General features: G+C 42.5%; 1 protein-coding gene across 3 annotated transcripts in view; it reads left to right on the forward strand.

Moving 5' to 3' along the window:
• LOC121929748 (fer-1-like protein 4) overlaps positions 1–18800 on the forward strand; it is a 71827-nt gene that overhangs the window by 47406 nt on the left and 5621 nt on the right. For all 3 annotated transcript variants that reach the window (XM_042465624.1, XM_042465625.1, XM_042465626.1), the window contains 10 exons: positions 803–934; positions 2371–2481; positions 3441–3568; positions 5026–5196; positions 5473–5627; positions 8425–8603; positions 10818–10903; positions 12812–12910; positions 14070–14311; positions 18050–18339. In XM_042465624.1, the coding sequence (XP_042321558.1) occupies positions 803–934; positions 2371–2481; positions 3441–3568; positions 5026–5196; positions 5473–5627; positions 8425–8603; positions 10818–10903; positions 12812–12910; positions 14070–14311; positions 18050–18339 (1593 nt within the window). The remainder of the gene's footprint in view (positions 1–802; positions 935–2370; positions 2482–3440; positions 3569–5025; positions 5197–5472; positions 5628–8424; positions 8604–10817; positions 10904–12811; positions 12911–14069; positions 14312–18049; positions 18340–18800) is intronic.

Below are 18800 nucleotides of genomic sequence, written 5' to 3' on the forward strand. Positions count from 1 at the left end.
TCACTGGTAAACTAATTAATACCTGTAGTGGGATAAAAATCTATTATCTTGATTCTGGCTGCAGGTGGCATCATTTAACTTTCTGGAAAATTATCTATTGTCTGTTTCATGATGGAGTCTACATCTACAATTCTTTTGTTGAACGATTTGTGGCTGTGTGTGTGTGTATAAGAGGGGCAGGCGTGTGAAAAGTTTTTTCATCAGCTTCTTTAAGTATGTGTATGTATACCTTCCAGTATATAAGATCAAGAGTTTATGTCAAATTAAAAATTAACAGAAAATGAAGCACTTACAATAAAGGGCTGAAGAATAAAACACTACTGTTAATGTGACTGATATGCTGCAAGGTGCCAAAACAAGAAAACACACACATGATGTTGACTAAAAGTAAAGCAGTAGTGTACAAAAAAGCAAGCAACTAATTGAAGCACTGTGATTATTCAGTATTCCCTTCACGTTTAAATGGTCTTCTTCAGCTGGAGAATTATGAAAGCTGTAGTCCAATATAACGTTTCCAAGGTATCTGTATTCATCAGTACAACATTTGTATCCAGAGAGCACCTTGTGGTCTATTGGAATAGAATTACAGTTGGGATTTGATCAGAATTCCACAGAACAGAGGAAAAGACAAAATGAATACTTGTCTAAAATAAATACTAAGATCACCCAATGATTTCCAAAGTATTTCCCAAGGATCACCTGGGAAAAAATAGTTTGATTGCATTAACATTTCTCTTTTACCTTGATTGCATTAGCAGTTTTTATGGCAAGAAAGCTTTTAAAAATGTGATTCTTATTTCAGATCTATAATTCAGAGCTAGAAAATGAGTTTGACAATTTTGAAGATTGGCTATGTATTTTCCCACTCCATCGTGGAAAAGCAAACGAGGATGAAGATGGAAATGATGAGGACAATTTTGTTGGGAAATACAAGGTAATTATTACTTTGAATTATATTTAATTCCCGTACAACAAAAATACAGTAACAAATACACTCCCTAACCCTAATATGCACCTCCCTAACCCTAATACGCGCTCTGCGTGTAAAAAATGACAGCGGCGGTTCCAGACGGCCGCCGCCATGAGGACGTCACGGCCATGCCGCCTCTATACAGGGCGGCGCGGACGTCACATCCTCACTCCGCGCCAGGGCACCTAGAGCGCCCTTAGCGTGGACCAGGAAGGAGCTCCATTTCGGAGCTCCTTCCTGGTTTGCGGCGCCGCTTTGCGTCGCTGGGCGCAGCCTTCAGACGGCTGTGCCCAGCGAAGCAAGGGAGAAAGGGGCCAAATGGCCCCTTTCTCCCCCTCCCCGCCGCCACAGGAAGCATTTTGCTGCTTCCCTGCAGCCTGAAAAGCGGCGGATCGGGGCCTCAGCGGCTGCCGTTCTGGCAGCAGAGGCCTCGATACACTGGGGAAAGGGGCGGGTACATCCCGCCCCAAATAGGCGGTCTGTAACCCGCCACTAAAAGCTAAGAATAAAGAACTAATAACCAGTACAAGAAAATATATAAATTCTTGTGTTTTCATAATAGACTGTAATATTGTAAATGAATCAATACCGAATAAAGGCACAGGTTAATATACAACTGATACTATGCTGCTTAAATGTGTTGTGTTGCATATCCCATCACCCAGTTATTACGAAGTGTATATATAAATATAACTAGCAAGCATGCAGAACATGTGATCCTGACAGAAAATAGTGGATTCTAGAGCAAAGGGCACATCCACTCCTACCTTTCATCCATATGTAAGCAAACTTGAATGCTTTCCTTGGTCTATTGGAGGCTAAATCAATCAGGATCCATCATAGAAATCAAAGACATCCTGTTATTGTTGTTTGCTTTCAAGTTGTTTCCAATTTATGGTGACCCTAAAATGATCTAGCATGGGATTTTCTTGGCAACATTTGTTCAGAGGAAATTTGATTTTGCCTTTCTCTGAGGCTGAGAGAGTATGACCTGTCTAAGGTCACCTAGTAGGTTTCCATGACTAAGTGGAAATTTGAACCCTGGTCACCAGACCTATAATCCAATGTTCAAACCACTAGATCACATCCTACTACAGAGGTTGTTCCTCAACACCTGTGGGGCTTAGAGGAGCTGAACAACTTCAGTGATAGATCTAATCCTACCATGTTGCTATGTATGTTGAGTGAACAACCAACATGGAAGCTAGGCAAAGAAGCTGGACAGAAAAATGGAAAGCTTATTTAAATCCAGTTTGGGACATCTGAGGCGAGTCAGAAATGTTCTGCTAATATATGGCAAATCAAAAATGCTTCTGACATGTATAGACCTATTCAAACTGTAATTCTACAAAAAAGTATGATGCAGCTGGACATATTCTTGCTTAATATAACTGTTGCAGGGTTCATTCTACGTCTATCGAGCTGAAGAGGCAGGTGCAGAACACAAAATCTCCCAAGGCATCCCCAGGAACAGACCCATAAAGGTCCTTGTCCGTATCTATATTGTCAAAGTAAGTATTGTGAGAATTCATTGTGTTGGAATGCATGCCTTGTCTGATAGCTCTTCCAGAACAAACTGGTACTGCGAGAATCTAGCAATGATGTGCCCAGCTAGTTCCGCTCATTCTTGTTGAAAGAGGCCTGGAAAGACCCCACAGTGGTAGGTACTGGGGCAAAAATGGCAAGCTTCCCCACCACCACCACCACCCAATTCCTTTTGAGTCTTGTAGTCATTCTGCTCTGTTGGTGTACAAAGCTGTGTATGCCACACAACCTTTCTTGTATCTTCCTCTCATTAGCCTGCTGCCCTCAGAGAAGTTGGAGAGTGTTTGTCATGCCTCCAGAGCATGTTTGATGCTCTTGAGACATATATTTAGTTGAGATTATATTAGCTTTTCTATGTATTAGTTTAGAAGGGGAAATAGAGATCTACAGCTTTAAGAAAGGCAAGGATTGTGGGAAATCCCAGGGTCTCTTACTGTCTCCCTCTACTCTAGTTAGTTTCAGTGTGTAGTAAGATTTCAGCCAAGTCAGACCTGGAGAGAGTATTTTCCTTTGACAAAAAGATAAGTCCTCAAAAGAAGAAAGATAGAATCCACCAAGAAGAGAACAAGGTATTTAGGAAGGACTATTGAGAAAAAGGAGATTAGTTTCATGTTTTTGTGTTATAACCAGTAAAGCTTTTGAAAACTTAAGAAATTTGTGGACAAGTCTTTTGTTCTGGCTGTGATCCCGAGAGCCAGAGGCCTTACTACACCCAAAGTCCATAGCATTGCTCTTGGGACAAAACAGTGTTCCATTGCTAATACTGAAGTGTGATTTAACTATCAGTCTATTCTCTGTGTAGCACTGATGGCCTTTGGTTTTATGATTGCATTTCCAGATTGATTGGTGGGATGATTCTCTCCTAAAGCTGCTATATCATGTTGCATTCTGACAATGCTTTAGTCTCACATGTTATGTGTTTTAGGCAACTAACCTGACTCCAGCAGACCCCAATGGGAAGGCAGATCCCTACCTTGTGGTCAGAATCGGGCAACAGCAGAAAGATACCAAGGAACGATATATCCCAAAGCAGCTCCATCCAGTTTTTGGAGAGTAAGGAAATGATTTTGCCTTATATTCAAGTTACATCTTCTGTGCATTGCTTCTTGCTGATCCTACCTAACTAATATACATGACACAAGACTGCTCCCTCCTTGTAAATGAAGGAGATTATCAGATGGGGGACGGGAGTGAAGCCATCCTTATCCCGTCTGTGGCAGTGATCACATGAAAGATTTTCACTCTTCACATGCTGATCTTGTCATAAACCTGTCAGTGAATGAAACTGCATTAACAAGTTCTTCCATTAATGCAAAATTAAAGGCAAGGATGAGACAATTCCATCTCTTTGACAATGACAGGATCAGCACAACATCATATGAAAATTTTTCACACAATCGCTGTCATTTATGCTTCCCAGACGGGACAATCTCTGGATCAATGCTATGTCATCTGAAAGTTCTTCCCATGATCGCACAGGAAGGATGGGACAAAGATGGGAAAAGAACGGGATAAGGACGTCCCGTTCTCCATCTGATAATCTCTGAAGATGTAAGGGATTTGTGTTCCTAACAACAGCTATATCCCTGCAGTCCTCAGGAATGGCAGCAGAACAAAGAAGACTGAAGGGGTGATACTATAGACCAAGAGGAGGGAGACTTCTGCCCTCCCAGTTTTGATGAACTACTACTCCCATCATGCCTTACCACTGGCCAGTGGGGTTCGCACTTCTTGGAAGATGAACTGAAGCACTTGGACCAGGCTCTACAGGCCAATGGTTATTCCAGCTCAGACATCAGAAGGGCTGCCAGGCCCAGGAAAAGCCAGAGAAGTGAAGACAAGCAGCCACCCAAAGGGAAGGTATTTTTGCCATACATCAAAGGAGTCACAGACAAAATAGGCAAAGTGGTGAGGAAGCACAACCTGCAAATGGTTTATAAACCAATGAAGAAAATCCAGCAAATGCTTTGCTCAGCCAAGGACCAGAGAGACCCTCTCACAGTCGCAGGAGTTTACCGCATACCATGCAGCTGCGGACAAGTCTACATAGGGACCACCAAACGCAGTATGCAAACAAGAATCAAGGAACACGAGAGACACTGCAGACTGGGACAGCCAGAAAAATCAGCAGTAGCAGAACATGCCACAAACCATCCTGAGCATAAAATACTGTTTGAAAACACTGAAATTCTGGACCATGCCAACCACTACCATGTCAGGATGCACAGGGAAGCCATTGAAATCCACAAACATCTGGATAATTTCAACCAGAAAGAAGAAACCCTTAAAGTGAACAAAATTTGGCTACCAGTCCTGAGGAATAGCAAAATAAGGACTCAGTAAATGCAAATGGGAAATGTTACTATAGCAAGAAATAAAAATGATAATTGTTTAAAAGTTGCTCTATATTACATATGTTCTGTTCCACTCTTCCAATGCCTATTTGTGTGTTTATTAATATAATTTCTCTCTCTCTCTCTCTCTCTCTCTCCCCCTCCCCCCTCTTTCAGAGTGCTGGAGCTGACCATATCCTTTCCCTTAGAATCGGAAGTCACTATATCAGTATTTGATCACGATTTGGTTGGATCTGATGACTTAATTGGGGAGACAAAAATTGACTTGGAGAACCGATTCTACAGCAACCACAGAGCCAACTGTGGGCTTGCCTCACAATATGATACGTATGTACTAAAGGATGTGCTGAAAAGGCACACTGCCCTCCTAATTGTGTTAGGATTTTAATACAATTATTTTGGAGAGAGTCTTGTCCTTTTAAGGGTCCAGCACCAACTTTGTAGCCTTCACAAGTAAATCTCATTCAGTTCTTATAGTGGAGAATTATTCCTAATGCTCTGTACTCTATAGGAATGCCAGTACAAAGATGAAATATGAGAAATTCACATCCAAGTATATACTCTCTAGAATCTGGTATGTCTAAAACTGTTAATTTCTCACAGGGAGGGCTACAACATGTGGCGAGATGCTTTTAGACCTTCTCATATCTTGGACAGTTTGTGCCAGAAGAATGCACTCCCTTCTGCTGAGTACAGACGGGAAGAAGTCAAAGTAAACAACAAGCTTTTTAAGATCCCACCTGAAGCTTTTCCTGAAGGTACTGGGGCATGCTTTTGGATGTACAGTAATTGTTTTTTTCCCAATAATATATTTTGCTGGTTGCATTTTTCTAACCAGAGCTTGGAAGTAACTAGGTATAAATAATTACTTGCAATTAATTCTTCATTTTTTGCATAACCTGTTGTACAGAAACTGTTGTACATGCTCTGGTAACTTCGAGACTGGATTTCTGCAACGTACTCTACATGGGGCAACCCTTATACCAAACTCGGAAGCTGCAAATAGTGCAAAATATGGCAGCCCGGCTGGTCACTGGTGCGTCCAGGACCAGCCATATAACACCAGTTTTAAAAGATCTTCATTGGCTGCCCATTCGCTTCCGAGCTCAATATAAGGTGTTGGTAATTACCTATAAAGCCCTAAATGGCTTGGGCCCAGGATACCTAAAGGACCGCCTCTCCCCATACATCCCGCCTCGCACTCTCAGAACGTCTGGGCAGCAGCTACTGAAGGTGCCTAGGGCTAGGTTGGCCTCCACTACTCGGAGGTCGTTCTCCATAGCTGCCCCAGCCCTTTGGAATGCGCTGCCCACAGAGCTCCGCTCGTCCACCACCCTGGCCCAATTTAGGAAGGACCTCAAAACCTTCCTATTCCAACAGGCATTCCCCGAGTAAATATCCTGTGGGCCTCCCTCCTCTCTTTCGTGGCCAAGAGGTTGGGCTTTGGGGCTTTACTGTTGGGTTGTTTTAAATATGTTTTTATTGGAACTGTTTGTATTTTAATTATGTTGTGAGCCGCCCTGATCGGAGGAAGGGCGGCATATAAATAAAAAGTTTTATTATTATTATTTATTATTAACCTAAAACATAACTAAGGCCCGAGGCAGACGGGCCAAAAGTGCCGTCTTGTTGCCGAAACTAGGGTTCCAGAGCGCGCGGCAACCGCACGCTCCAGAACCCTAGTATGTGTGGCCGGTGGCCTAATGGCAGCCTCCTGTCCATACGGGGGTGCCATCTTTATGTAAGCAATGTGTAGCGCACTTGTGACATAATCCGGGCACCTCAAAAAGAACCCAGACGAACCGGGTTCTTTTTACTCCAGAGGGATGTTGCGCAGTTTGGTGGCTGCAGCATCCCTCCGGAGTTAAAATGGGCACCTGCAGACCACAATTTTCAGGCGGTCTGTCTTGGCCCTAAGTAAATTATGATTGTGAGTTGCAGTCTAATGGGGGAAGTCTTGGCTCCTAATGGAGTAATAGTAATGGTACTTTAGCACTACGTATGTCCATGGTTATAGGGTGTCTGGCTTAACTACACAGATGTATTTTTACCACAGACCAATGGTTTGTAGTGTTCTGATGTTGTTCTTAAAGTAACTAAAAGCAATAATTATAGTCACTTTTGAATAATGAAACTTTCTAGTTCACATATAAGAAAACTAACACACCAGTACTTCATAATATACAGAAGGAATGCATTAAATCTATGACAGCAGAACCTCACCCTGTTGTTACACAAAGTCTGGCCTATTCACAAGACAAATGTAAAGGAGGGGAAATGTTAACAACAATATAATCAGGAATGCTTATTAATAAGTGCCATCCAGACTCCCCCATCCCCAGGCATGTACAATATGGTAACATTAAGTATTGGTGATCTGTTGAATGGGGCTTTACAATAGCATAACTTTCTTCCATATAACAAAAATAAAATTAAAAAAATGTCCAGCTTTACGTGCGTGACCAGAATAACCAGAAAACAGTATAAAATGAGTGCCATGCATTAGAGCCCTGTAAAACGGACAGTCAGATTGTTCTTTAGTGAAAGCTGGGGCCTGGTCCTTTGTGTGATTTTTGTAAGTGATCTAAAGCAAGCCAGTTAAGTAAATACATTCTACAGGCCTTTCATATCTTTCTGGAGGGGAGATTACTGTATCTGAAATCCTTCCCAGACCAGACTAAACTGCTAGAAAAGAATTAATCTACCCTGGAATTCTTCATACTAAACATAAATTAACACCTAAATTTAGGAGGAGGAAATGGGAGGATAATAGCCTCACCCTTTGTTGATACTACAGGCATGCCTGTTTTCTTTTTCAATACTGATCAGAGTCTTAAAATTTAGTTCACCAGTTAATATTGTTAGTGTTAATTTTCAATTTATGGGACTAATAAATTGTTTTAAATCATCAGATTGCACTATGATTATGATAAAAATATAATGATATTTTTCTGCACCTTTCAGACCTTTTATATCTGATTTCTACTCCCTCTATATTTTTGCATATACGGTTGCCCCTCCGTTTTTTGTGGGGGATCCATTCCAAACCCCACCCACGAAAATGGAAAATTGATATATTCAAGCCCCACTGGCTTGAATGGCCCCCCCATGTGACCCTCATTTTGTCTCCCTCTATTTGCCGCCCACAAACGGGCGAGGGACTCAGACTTTGAGTCCACGAAAACAGAGATGGAACTGTATTGACTAGGTCAGGAATAATAACTGTAATTTGCTTTTGAAATTCTTCCCACTTTCAAACTGAGTTTGCTATGCAGTCTGGGATGCTACTAGTTTAAGAATATTATCCTAAGGCCCCTTGGGCTTTGCACACTTGATTGCACATTTCTTTTAATTCAAACCATTGCTTTCCAGTCTTCTTGCTTGTGACAGACCTCAGTAAGACCTGAAACTAGCCCATCTGGAAATCTGGAACTTGACCACTGAGTGGCAGCCATATTACTCCTCAGAGTTGTACACATCAATGAAATGTTCTTGATATATAGGTTGAGTCTGGTCCATTCACTTCTGATATTTTCTAACTGTGTTGCATTATAGAAGCCTTTGTAAAAGATAAGAAAGAAAATGACGACGAATCCTGGTCTGCTTATGATGAACACAAAGCTTTGTATGTTCTTCAACACTGGGAAGAAATGCCAGAGTACGGATACAAATTAGTACCAGAACATGTGGAAGTTCGATCTCTTTACAATCCAGATAGTCCTGGTCTCTTACAGGTGAGATCAGAACGTGGCATGATTTCTAGTACAACTTCCTTGTATTGCGAAAGATAGTTGTTATATAAGCATGCAGGTTTTTTTTTAAAAAAAAAACTCTCAAGTTGCTCTTCTCCAAAGTTTGTGTGGGATCCTAAGCAAGGGGGAGACCTAGCACAAACACAGCAGCATGGGTTGATAGTGTACAATTGGCAACATTATCGAACAAACACACCTCAGATACTGCAGTGTCTAGGGAAGTATCTAATGTTTCACCTGGTCACATTTCTCAGGATCCATTGTTGAGGCCTGATAAACTGTAAATTAGATTCACTTGTATTAAAATACAAGCCAAACAAATTTTTCTTTCTTCTCTTGTGGCAAGAAAGAAGCCTCTAGGGCAAGTACCCAATCCCAATCCAAAAGGTATACAGCTGTACCTCAGTTATACTCCTAGTGTTCCAATGTGCATGGTTTCTTTAACAGGAAAATTTAGTACCAGAGGCAGAAAAGACATTATGAAATATTAATTAATTAATTAATTAATTAATGGAACTTTACTAGCCGAGGCTTCATTAACTGAGGTATGCTTATATTTCATGTTATACTGTCCATTGTCTGGAACATCAGCAAAAAATACTTCTGCAGCTAGGCGATGACCAAGCATATTGATGAAGATTTAAACTGATCTGTTTTGAATACTTGTTTTAGAGTAAACTTACAATTAATTATGAGTTTTATTGAGAATATTTTATTTTTTAATTTTTTTCACCTAAATGGTCAGAACTTGATTACTTAAAAACAATTAAATACTAACTCTTCTGTGTCACAGAAACTCATTATTTTCTGAGTATTTTTCTTAAATTGTTATTTCTGTTTCAATTTACATTGTAAGAGTAATAGAACAATGGCACATCTCCCTTCCACATGGAAGCACGGGAAAGGATAGATATTTGTGTCATGTAAATAGGAGAACTTCTACAAAAGCATATCCAGAAGTTGTAGATATGTGGTGGTGGGTTGGGCCAGGCATTCTCACCTGGGAAGCATCCAACAGGGAAATTACACTGTATTATTTGGCTTCCACCACAGCCACCAACCATTCCTAACTACTGCACCCTCCCTTCTCATGCACTCCAAAAACCTTCTTCCAAGGGCTGGAAAATCCTCTGGAACCCTTGAGTTTTTAGGGTATATGAGGCGGGGGAATGCAGGAAAGAATGAGGTCACTGATTCTGGCAGAAACATGGAATCCTGGTGACATGTGTAATTGGATCCTAGCCTTGGAAACAAAGCATAACAGTACGGAAATTAACTCCTAAGAATTTTTTTTAGATATTTTGTATATTTTCTAATGCATCTTCACCAGTATGTTTCCCCTGTGTTTTTGAGTCTGGTGTGATTTCAGGATTCATGTCTGTGTTAAATTATGATCCATCCCTTCTGGCTAGGCCAAGCATCCTGCCTGCCTTCTTGTCTGTCCTGCATATGAATAAAACCATGTAGGAAACATGGGTGGTGATGATTTCAAACGGTGACTTGATCCTCCTAACATTAGTGATACCGAACAAATGAAAGTACTGTATTGCCTAGGCAACACATTCTCTTTATCCCACCTCCACATTACTGTTTCCAAGTGCCAGTGCAAAAGCACAGGCGCAAAAAATAATACTGAGCAAATTAGATATTTTTTATTAAAGGACAGAATGTTTTCAAGCAGTGGCACATTTGATCACAATGTGTTACCTGAATAATACAGACATTTTGCCTTCCTCCTGATGGCTCTACAATGACAATTGGTATCAGCTCCTGTAAGAGCCAGCATGGCACAGTGGTTTGAGTGTTGGGCTACAACACTGGAGACCAAGGTTTGATTCCTAGCTCAGCCATGAAACCCACTGAGTGATCCTAAGGTGAATCTGTCTTGGCAAGATTTGTTCAGATGGTGGGGTTGCCATTATCATCCTCTGAGGCTGAGAGGGTGTGACTTGCTCAATTGAGGTATGCTTATATTTTACTCTCATGTTACACTGATCATCATGTGGAAGAGCAGCAACCGCACCCCATGAACAAATCTTGCCAAGAAAACACCATGACAGATTCACCTTAGGGTCATCATAAGTCAGAAATGACTTGAAAGCACACTACTACAACAGTTATCTTCTGTGTTACTGCATTAGATGAAGTCATTTTCTGGTAAATTAAACAAAAAAAAATTTCTATTCCTTTCCCCAGGGCTCTCTCCATATGTGGATTGACATGTTTCCAAATGATGTTCCTGCACCACCACCAGTCAACATCAAACCACGACTCCCAATCAGGTAAGAAGCCATTCATGGCAGGGCTGCCAGGGGATCCATGGTTGCAGGGACAGTGCATCCACTTTCAGTTTAACAGCTGTTCCTTCCACGCATGCTCTAAGTTGTAGAAAAACTCTCCCAGTGCTGGAGCCTATCCCAACGGAGGTTCACCATGGAAAGAACTCTCACAGTGAGAGGCTGTGGAAAGAGTAGCTGTAAAACAAATAGTGAATTTGCTACTCCCAGGGCAACAGATCATCAGTTGCCCCAGCTCATGCAAGAGTTGGGACATTCTCCCTGCCCCTGTACTCTCTGTTACTGTTGTTGTGTGCCTTCAAGCCATTTCCAATTTATGGCAACCCTAAAGCGAACCTATCATGGGATTTTATTGGCATGTTTCTTTAGAGGGGGTTTGCCACTGCTGTCTTCTGAGGCTGAGAGAGTGTGACTTGCTCAAGGTCACCCAGCAGGTTTACATGGCTGAGCTAGGATTCAAACACTGTTCTCCAGAGTCATAGTACAAACCACGAGACCACATTGGCTCTCCTATACTCTCTGCAATGCCTAAAACCTGTGCAGAAGTGAGTTCCCCACAGAGCACGTTTCTAGGGTGTACAGGTTGAGTCTCCCTTATCCAGAATTCTGAAATCCAAAATACTCCAAAATCCAAAACTTTTTTCATGGGTGCCTGAGACAGTCACACCCTCTGATGGTTCAATGTATACAAACTTTGTTTCATGCACAAAATTATTTAAAATATTATATAAAAGTACCAGACTATGTGTATAAGTTGTATATGAAACATAAATGAAATTTGTGTTTAGACTTGGATCCAATCTCCAAGATATCTCAGTGTGTGTGTGTGTGTGCATGTGCATGTGTGCAAATACAGGTATTCCAAAATCTAAATTAAAAAATCCAAAATTCAAACCACCTCTGGTCCCAAGCATTTCAGATAAGGGAGATTCAACACGTATAGGGTACTGTGGCTGGGAAGAAGATTGGTCTCTTCTTGCTTCTCTTCGGAGATGTAGCTTCTGCCAGTGGAAATGTGTTATTAGATGGGGCCTTTGTCTTTCGAAAAAATTTCATGTACAATATGTTATGTGCATTTGCTGGGGTGGTGGTGGTTTACAGCTTAAGGATAGCATCTCCAACATGCACCTCACCTGTTTCCCTTGCTCTCCTAACTTATGATAATTGCTGGAGAAGCAGTTTTTCTTTTACATCAGTGCAAATTTTGTTGTTGTTGTGTGCCTTCAAATTGTTTTTGTCTTACGGCAACCATAAGGTGGCCCTATTGCAGTTTCTTTTGATAAGTTTCTTCAGAGAGGGGTTTGCCATCTCTGAGGATGAGAGAGTGGCACTTTGCCAGGGTCACCCAGTGGATTTCATGGCCAAGCCAGGATTTGTACTCTGGCCTCCAGAGTAATATTCCAGTGGTCAAACCATTATGCCATGCTGGCTCCAGTGCAAATTACATCACCCCCAGTGGACATTTTGGAACACCTAGGAGCAGCAAAGCCTTTGGGGAGAGAATTCAAAACCTGTTTTTGAACTCCAGGAGCCCTGAGGGGACTACAAATGCCTTCTACACCCTTACAGTGCATTTGGGAGCATTCTAGAGCAAAAAGTGGGGAGGGGATTAATATTTTGCCCCCCAGTAGCTGCATGCAACCTACGGGCCACACTTTACCTCCCGCTGCTCTACATACAGATTTTTTTAAAGTCCTTGTGCCAAAAAGTCTGGGTTTCCATTCCTGCTGCATGATCCATTTGGCATGCTTGTGATGGAGTTTTGAACAGTGGGCTAATCTAAGGCTTGATGTAGATGGAGGCTGTTCTTTGTGTGGGTGGGTTAATGTTCAGGATTTACAAAGAAATAATTTGTGTTTTAACCAGCTATTGTTTTAAACATTTCCCCCCTAGTTACGAGCTACGTGTTATTATCTGGAACACGGATGATGTGGTTCTTGATGATGTTAACCCAATAACAGGAGAAGTCTCCAGTGACATCTATGTAAAAGGGTTTGTACAGTCAGAAATTTGGACAGTCAGAAATGAAAGACAAGCTGTGTGCCCTGTCTTATAAGAATTTAAGGATTTCCTTGCTGCACATCCATGCTATTTACAACATCACAGTAGCTAGCAAGTTGATTGTAGGAAGTTGATAAGCAGGGCATGAGGGCAATGTTTTGATTCTCACATTGAGCATTCATGGGTACATAGTTGATGAATGACCCATTTATTGCATCATCTTCTCTGAAACCCTTCACAGTTGAAAGATTCGACAGCAACTGATTGGAAGCTTGGGTCCCATTCGCACTACAAAAATAATCCGGGATGAATTTGGGTTGAATCCTTGTTGTTCACACATGTCTCAAATGCACTTGATGCACATGGGGGGGGGGGAGGAACTGGGAACCCCCCCCCCCCCCTTAACCTGGGATATTTGATACTGGGATTTTCCCCCGAGTTTTCCTGAAAGATCCGAATTGTTGGCAGTGTGAATAAACTCCCGAATCAATTTCGATCGCTCTGTATCATTCCTTTGAAGGGAGGTGGCTCCATTTTAACCCAAAATGATGGCAAAACAAAATGGGAGCAACAAACTTGATATGCATCAGCGCAGTGATGCACATCATATTGGGATACAAAATGAGTATGATTGCCCTCTTGGAAAGCAAAATTTATAAACAAAGAAAATCAGAAAATAGGCTTTATGATAGTTGTACATCATAGTCAGTCTGCACATTATATTGAATGTCCAATTTACACTTAGATTTATTTTTAAAAAGCAAGCTCTTGAAGGAAGGCCCTGTTCATGATCATATGGGGTGAAATGTGTAGCCATTTTACCTATCTTGTAGTTTCAGTGAACTGTTCTATTACTTGTGTTCAGATTTTGCACCAACATGGTCTTAGTTGCTTCCCCTAAAACAGATTTGTATATGGAGATATGTGTCCTAAATATGAAGATATTTCTGTTTTGTAATAGGAGAAAGGTTGCACAAGTCCTTTTTTAACTGTGTGTGATGAGATGGGATTAATACCCATGTCTGGAAGCTATGTGTGCATCTCCTGTCTCTGTCTTTCTCTTCTTTAATGTTTCTACTTTCTTCAACCATTATAGCCAAACGTCCTTATACAAAAATATTAGCAGAAGCTAACAAACTCTTTCCTGTAGTTGGATTAAAGGGCTGGAGAAAGACAAACAAGAAACGGATGTTCACTTTAACTCTCTGACTGGGGAAGGCAACTTCAACTGGAGGTTTGTGTTCCGCTTTGACTACCTCCCAACAGAGAAAGAGATAACATATAAAAAGAAGGACTCCATCTTCTCTCTGGAAGAATCAGAGTTCCGGGAGCCAGCTGTCCTTGTCCTTCAGGTGTGGGATTACGACAGGATTTCAGCAAATGATTTTTTAGGTAATTTTAAGAAAGCATATGTAATTTCAAAAATAGGTTTATCTCTCATGTGTCCTTTGCAAATAGATATCACAAATAAAATATAGAAAGAAAGTGAAAAGTTGTCCATATCGATCTAAAACTCTCCTTACCCCCCTCACTTTCAGAGCCTTTTGGCATTGCAATTCTGTTACTTAAACCTGGAAACATTGCTTTTGGGGTCTAAAACTCCAACAATGCTAAGTCCACTACGTAATTTGAAGTGGAGACTAGAGGGCATAGGAAAAGGGATGGTTTATTATCTCACTGCTGCTGCTTAGTACATAACCCAAAATGTCAGACTATTAGCATGTACATCTTTCTGTGTTCACCTGTGTACATTATATTGCATTGTAATAAAATTTAAGCCTAAATTGCCATTATTGCTGTTAAAGCAATTGGAAAGGAGAGCAAATTATAAAGTTAGTTTTTCTCCAAGCAAAAAATGTTAAAACAAATCTTAGACGATAATTTCAATCATTGTTCCACATTACTTTGATTCCATCCCAGTTACTCTGGTGACTAGGTTGTAAGGAATTGAATTAAGACAATGGAGATTATCGCACTGCGTTCTGAGAACGTTCCATATCATCACGTGATGAAAACGTTCCTGGAACAGATATTACCGCATTAGAAATCAAAACGGGATCAGAACGGGATCAGAACGGCAGTTTACCGCACTGCGATTCCTTTTTCTTGAAACCGTTCTCAGAACGGTTTGCTGTATTAAGTTTTGTGGGCTGTCTTCTGATGACGTCGCCACTCAGTGGTTGGACGGCTCGGGAGAGGCGCTGCCCCCAGGAAAGAGGGAAAAGGGAGGCTTGGGCCATGGAGCTCGCCTCTCCTGAGTCCCTCGGCTTACTGAAATCCCTCACCTCCCTTCCCCATAGGAATCAACCCAAAAACGGAGTTTTAAAAGAGCAGTGAGCCCTATGGGTCTTCATCTGGGGGGAGCAGAGGATGCTTGGCTATGGGGTTGTCCTGCCATCTCTCCCTCTCCCCTCTTTCCCCATAGGAAAGAATCCAAAAACGGAGCTTAAAGAGCAGTGAGCCCTATGGGTCTTCATCTGGGGGGAGCAGAGGATGCTTGGCTATGGGGTTGTCCTGCCATCTCTCCCTCTCTCCTCTTTCCCCATAGGAAAGAATCCAAAAACGGAGCTTAAAGAGCAGTGAGCCCTATGGGTCTTCATCTGGGGGGAGCAGAGGATGCTTGGCTATGGGGTTGTCCTGCCATCTCTCCCTCTCCCCTCTTTCCCCATAGGAATCAATCCAACAACGGAGCTTAAAGAGCAGTGAGCCCTATGGGTCTTCATCTGGGGGGAGCAGAGGATGCTTGGCTATGGGGATGTCCTGCCATCTCTCTCTCTCCCCTCTTTCCCCATAGGAAAGAATCCAAAAACGGAGTTTAAAATCTCTCTCAGATGCAGACCCAAAGGGCTCTCCTCTGCTCCTTTTAAACTCAGTTTTTGGATTGATTTCTATGGGGAAGGGAGGTGGGGGATTTCAGTAAGCCTAGGGACTCTGGCCGGGAAAGTGCTTCTCAGCCTCACTGCGAAGTCTTCCCTCCGAAGATTCTCTTGGGAGGGAAAGAAGGCAAGCCCCTATAAAACGCTGGGGCTTCATATGCTGGCATATGTTTGAAGAAAATAGGATAAAACCTATGTAACTTGATGGGCCAAGGGCAGAGTCCCCTCCTTGGCAGCCTGGGCTTTAAGGGAGCTCCACGGAGGGAAAGGGAGGGGACTGGACCAAGGGCAGAGCCTCGGCAGCCATTGCAGCTCTTTAAACCGGTTAGAAAAGAAGAGTCCTCTGCTGTCATCCCATTTCCCCTTTTTGGCAGCTTGACACCCTTTTGCTCCTGTGTGTGTGCATGTAATGTGTGCCTTCAGGTTGTGAGCTTCCCTCCCCGCTTTAACTCTTGTCTGGCTCTTTGCTATGGAATTCTGGGAGTTTTTTGCTTGCTTTTCTGTGGTGCTCCAAACAGAGGAGCTTTTGTGGGTTCCCTCCTGGAGAGAAGGAGGAGAAGGTCCTGAGCATCCCTGCCATCCCTGCCTCCTGCAGGCTGCAAGCACAGGAGCCCTGCTGGACATGACACCAGAGGCCCCCCGCAGAAGCAGCCAGACCCTCTCCCTCTTGCTCTCTGCCCTGGTCCCCTCTTCCTTGAGGGAAGGAGGAGCTCCATGGAGGTCCCTTCAAGCCGAAGGAAAGCAAGTTGCCAGGGAGGGGACTGGGCCAAGGGCAGAGCCCCGGCAGCCATAGCAGCTCTTTAAACCGGTTAGAAAAGAAGAGTCCTCTGCTGTCATCCCATTTCCCCTTTTTGGCAGCTTGACACCCTTTTGCTCCTGTGTGTGTGCATGTAATGTGTGCCTTCAGGTTGTGAGATTCCCTCCCCGCTTTAACTCTTGTCTGGCTCTTTGCTATGGAATTCTGGGAGTTTTTTGCTTGCTTTTCTGTGGTGCTCCAAACAGAGGAGCTTTTGTGGGTTCCCTCCTGGAGAGAAGGAGGAGAAGGTCCTGGGCATCCCTGCCTCCTGCATTGTGACAGCAAAGGAGCCTCACTGGACATGACACTAGAGACCCCCGGAGAAGCAGCCAGACCCTCTCCCTCTTGCTCTCTGCTCTGGTCTCTTCTTTCCCTCTCTTTCCCTGCTTTCCTCTTCTCTTCCTTGTCCCACCTTTCCTCCCTTTTTCCTCCCTTCCCTCCCTCCTTCTTTCCCCCCTCACACACACACACCTTCCCTCACTGCAGTCGCTCGCCTGCCTGCCTCCCTCCCTGCCTGTCATTCTTTCAGCCAATCAGAAGACGGAGGAATGAGGGAACGGATTTGAGAACGGATAAGAATACCGCACACACTTCTCTTGGAACGTTTTCATCACGTTTCAGCTCTCTGGGAACACATTCAGAACACATTCAAATCCGTTCCCTCCTGGAACACATTTGGAACACATTTAAGCGTTCTGAGAACCCGATTGGAACACATACGTGCGGTATTCTCAAATGCGTTCCGTTCTCATCACATGATCAGAACGTTCTCAGAACCCAGTGCGATAATCTCCAATATGTCATAATAAAGTGAATTTTACAAATTCACTGGAGCAGAGGCTGTACCAAAGGAACCCTGATATGCTGCACCATCTAGTGGTTACATAAATACTTCAGTGTACAGAAGTTGAGTCTCTTTCACACTAGTAGCGTGATGCCACTCGGATACCACTTTAAATGCCATAGCTTTGTCCTGTGAATTCCTGGAATTTGTAGTTTGCTGAGGCATTAAAGCTCTCTGGTACTGAATTTTAAACATCTTCTTGCATGAAATAAACATCTACAAGCAACTAGTGATCATAAATTTTACACCAACACATTTGGGATAGAGGAACCGTTTATAACCAATTAAGAGACCACATTCTGGCATGACTGTATGGCTAGAATGGAACATAAATAGAAGACTGAGAAAGAGGTGCAATTAATCTAATTTGCTTTTCCCCACTGTGTCACTATTTTAGTCCTGTAGAATAATTCCCCAGGCTACATTCTCCTTGTCTCCCATGACTGTTGGATTTCTCTCTGAGAAATTACGACTTTCTTTATTAATATTTAGGAGGCTGTATGATCATTAGGCAGCAGTCTAAAATGAGCCAAAATGGTTATGAATATTAGCTGCAGGCAAAATTCTTGCAATTCTCTAGGTCTGAAGTTCTCCTTTCTTTGTTGCATTTCAAGGTGCCATTGAGTTAAAGCTGAATGATATGGTGAGAAGCGTCAAAAGTTCAGAGCAATGCACCATCAAGATGGCCAAGGAGAAGGCCATGCCCCGCTTTTCAATCTTCCGAAACAAACGGATGAGAGGCTGGTGGCCCTTCATCAAGCTGAAAAGTCAGGAAGACATTGAAAGGGAGGAGAGAGAGGCTAAACAGAAGAAAAAGAAGAAGAAAAAGAAGAAGTGGAGGAGCTCAGTGAAACCAGAAGATGTTGAGTTCTCAGATCCTAGTGGAAACATCTTCATCCTAACGGTAAGAAAACATGCAGCCATAAGGGACAACTGGAAAATTCTGGGTAAGTGTACAGGGATGAGCACAGGGATTGTTATTAAATAAAATGAGGCAGCCATTTCAAGTGCTATATGTTGGGGCAGTTTGAGGACACAACTGTGAGTACCTTACAATGTGTCCTGTACTTTCTAAGGTAATTTGCTGTTCACAGATGTGGTGGAGGACGTTTTCACATCAGCACTGTAGAAGCAAGATAAAACAGTCGCTATTTCTGTATATGGAATGGAAGGAAACATGATTTGATCTTTCACCTCAAACAGCAACACCCCGAATGACAAATTCCATGATTCCATAGAATGGAGCATGGTACAGAATACAGGATCAACCTGTTACACTGGTTTATTGTATATACAGTACAACCCTAACAGTCACAAGTGCATCATTTCCCCCCCCCCCCCCATTATTCTGTATTCTGTGCAGCC

The sequence above is a fragment of the Sceloporus undulatus genome, chromosome 4 (genome assembly GCF_019175285.1).
Source record: "Sceloporus undulatus isolate JIND9_A2432 ecotype Alabama chromosome 4, SceUnd_v1.1, whole genome shotgun sequence".
Classification (NCBI taxonomy): domain Eukaryota; kingdom Metazoa; phylum Chordata; class Lepidosauria; order Squamata; family Phrynosomatidae; genus Sceloporus; species Sceloporus undulatus.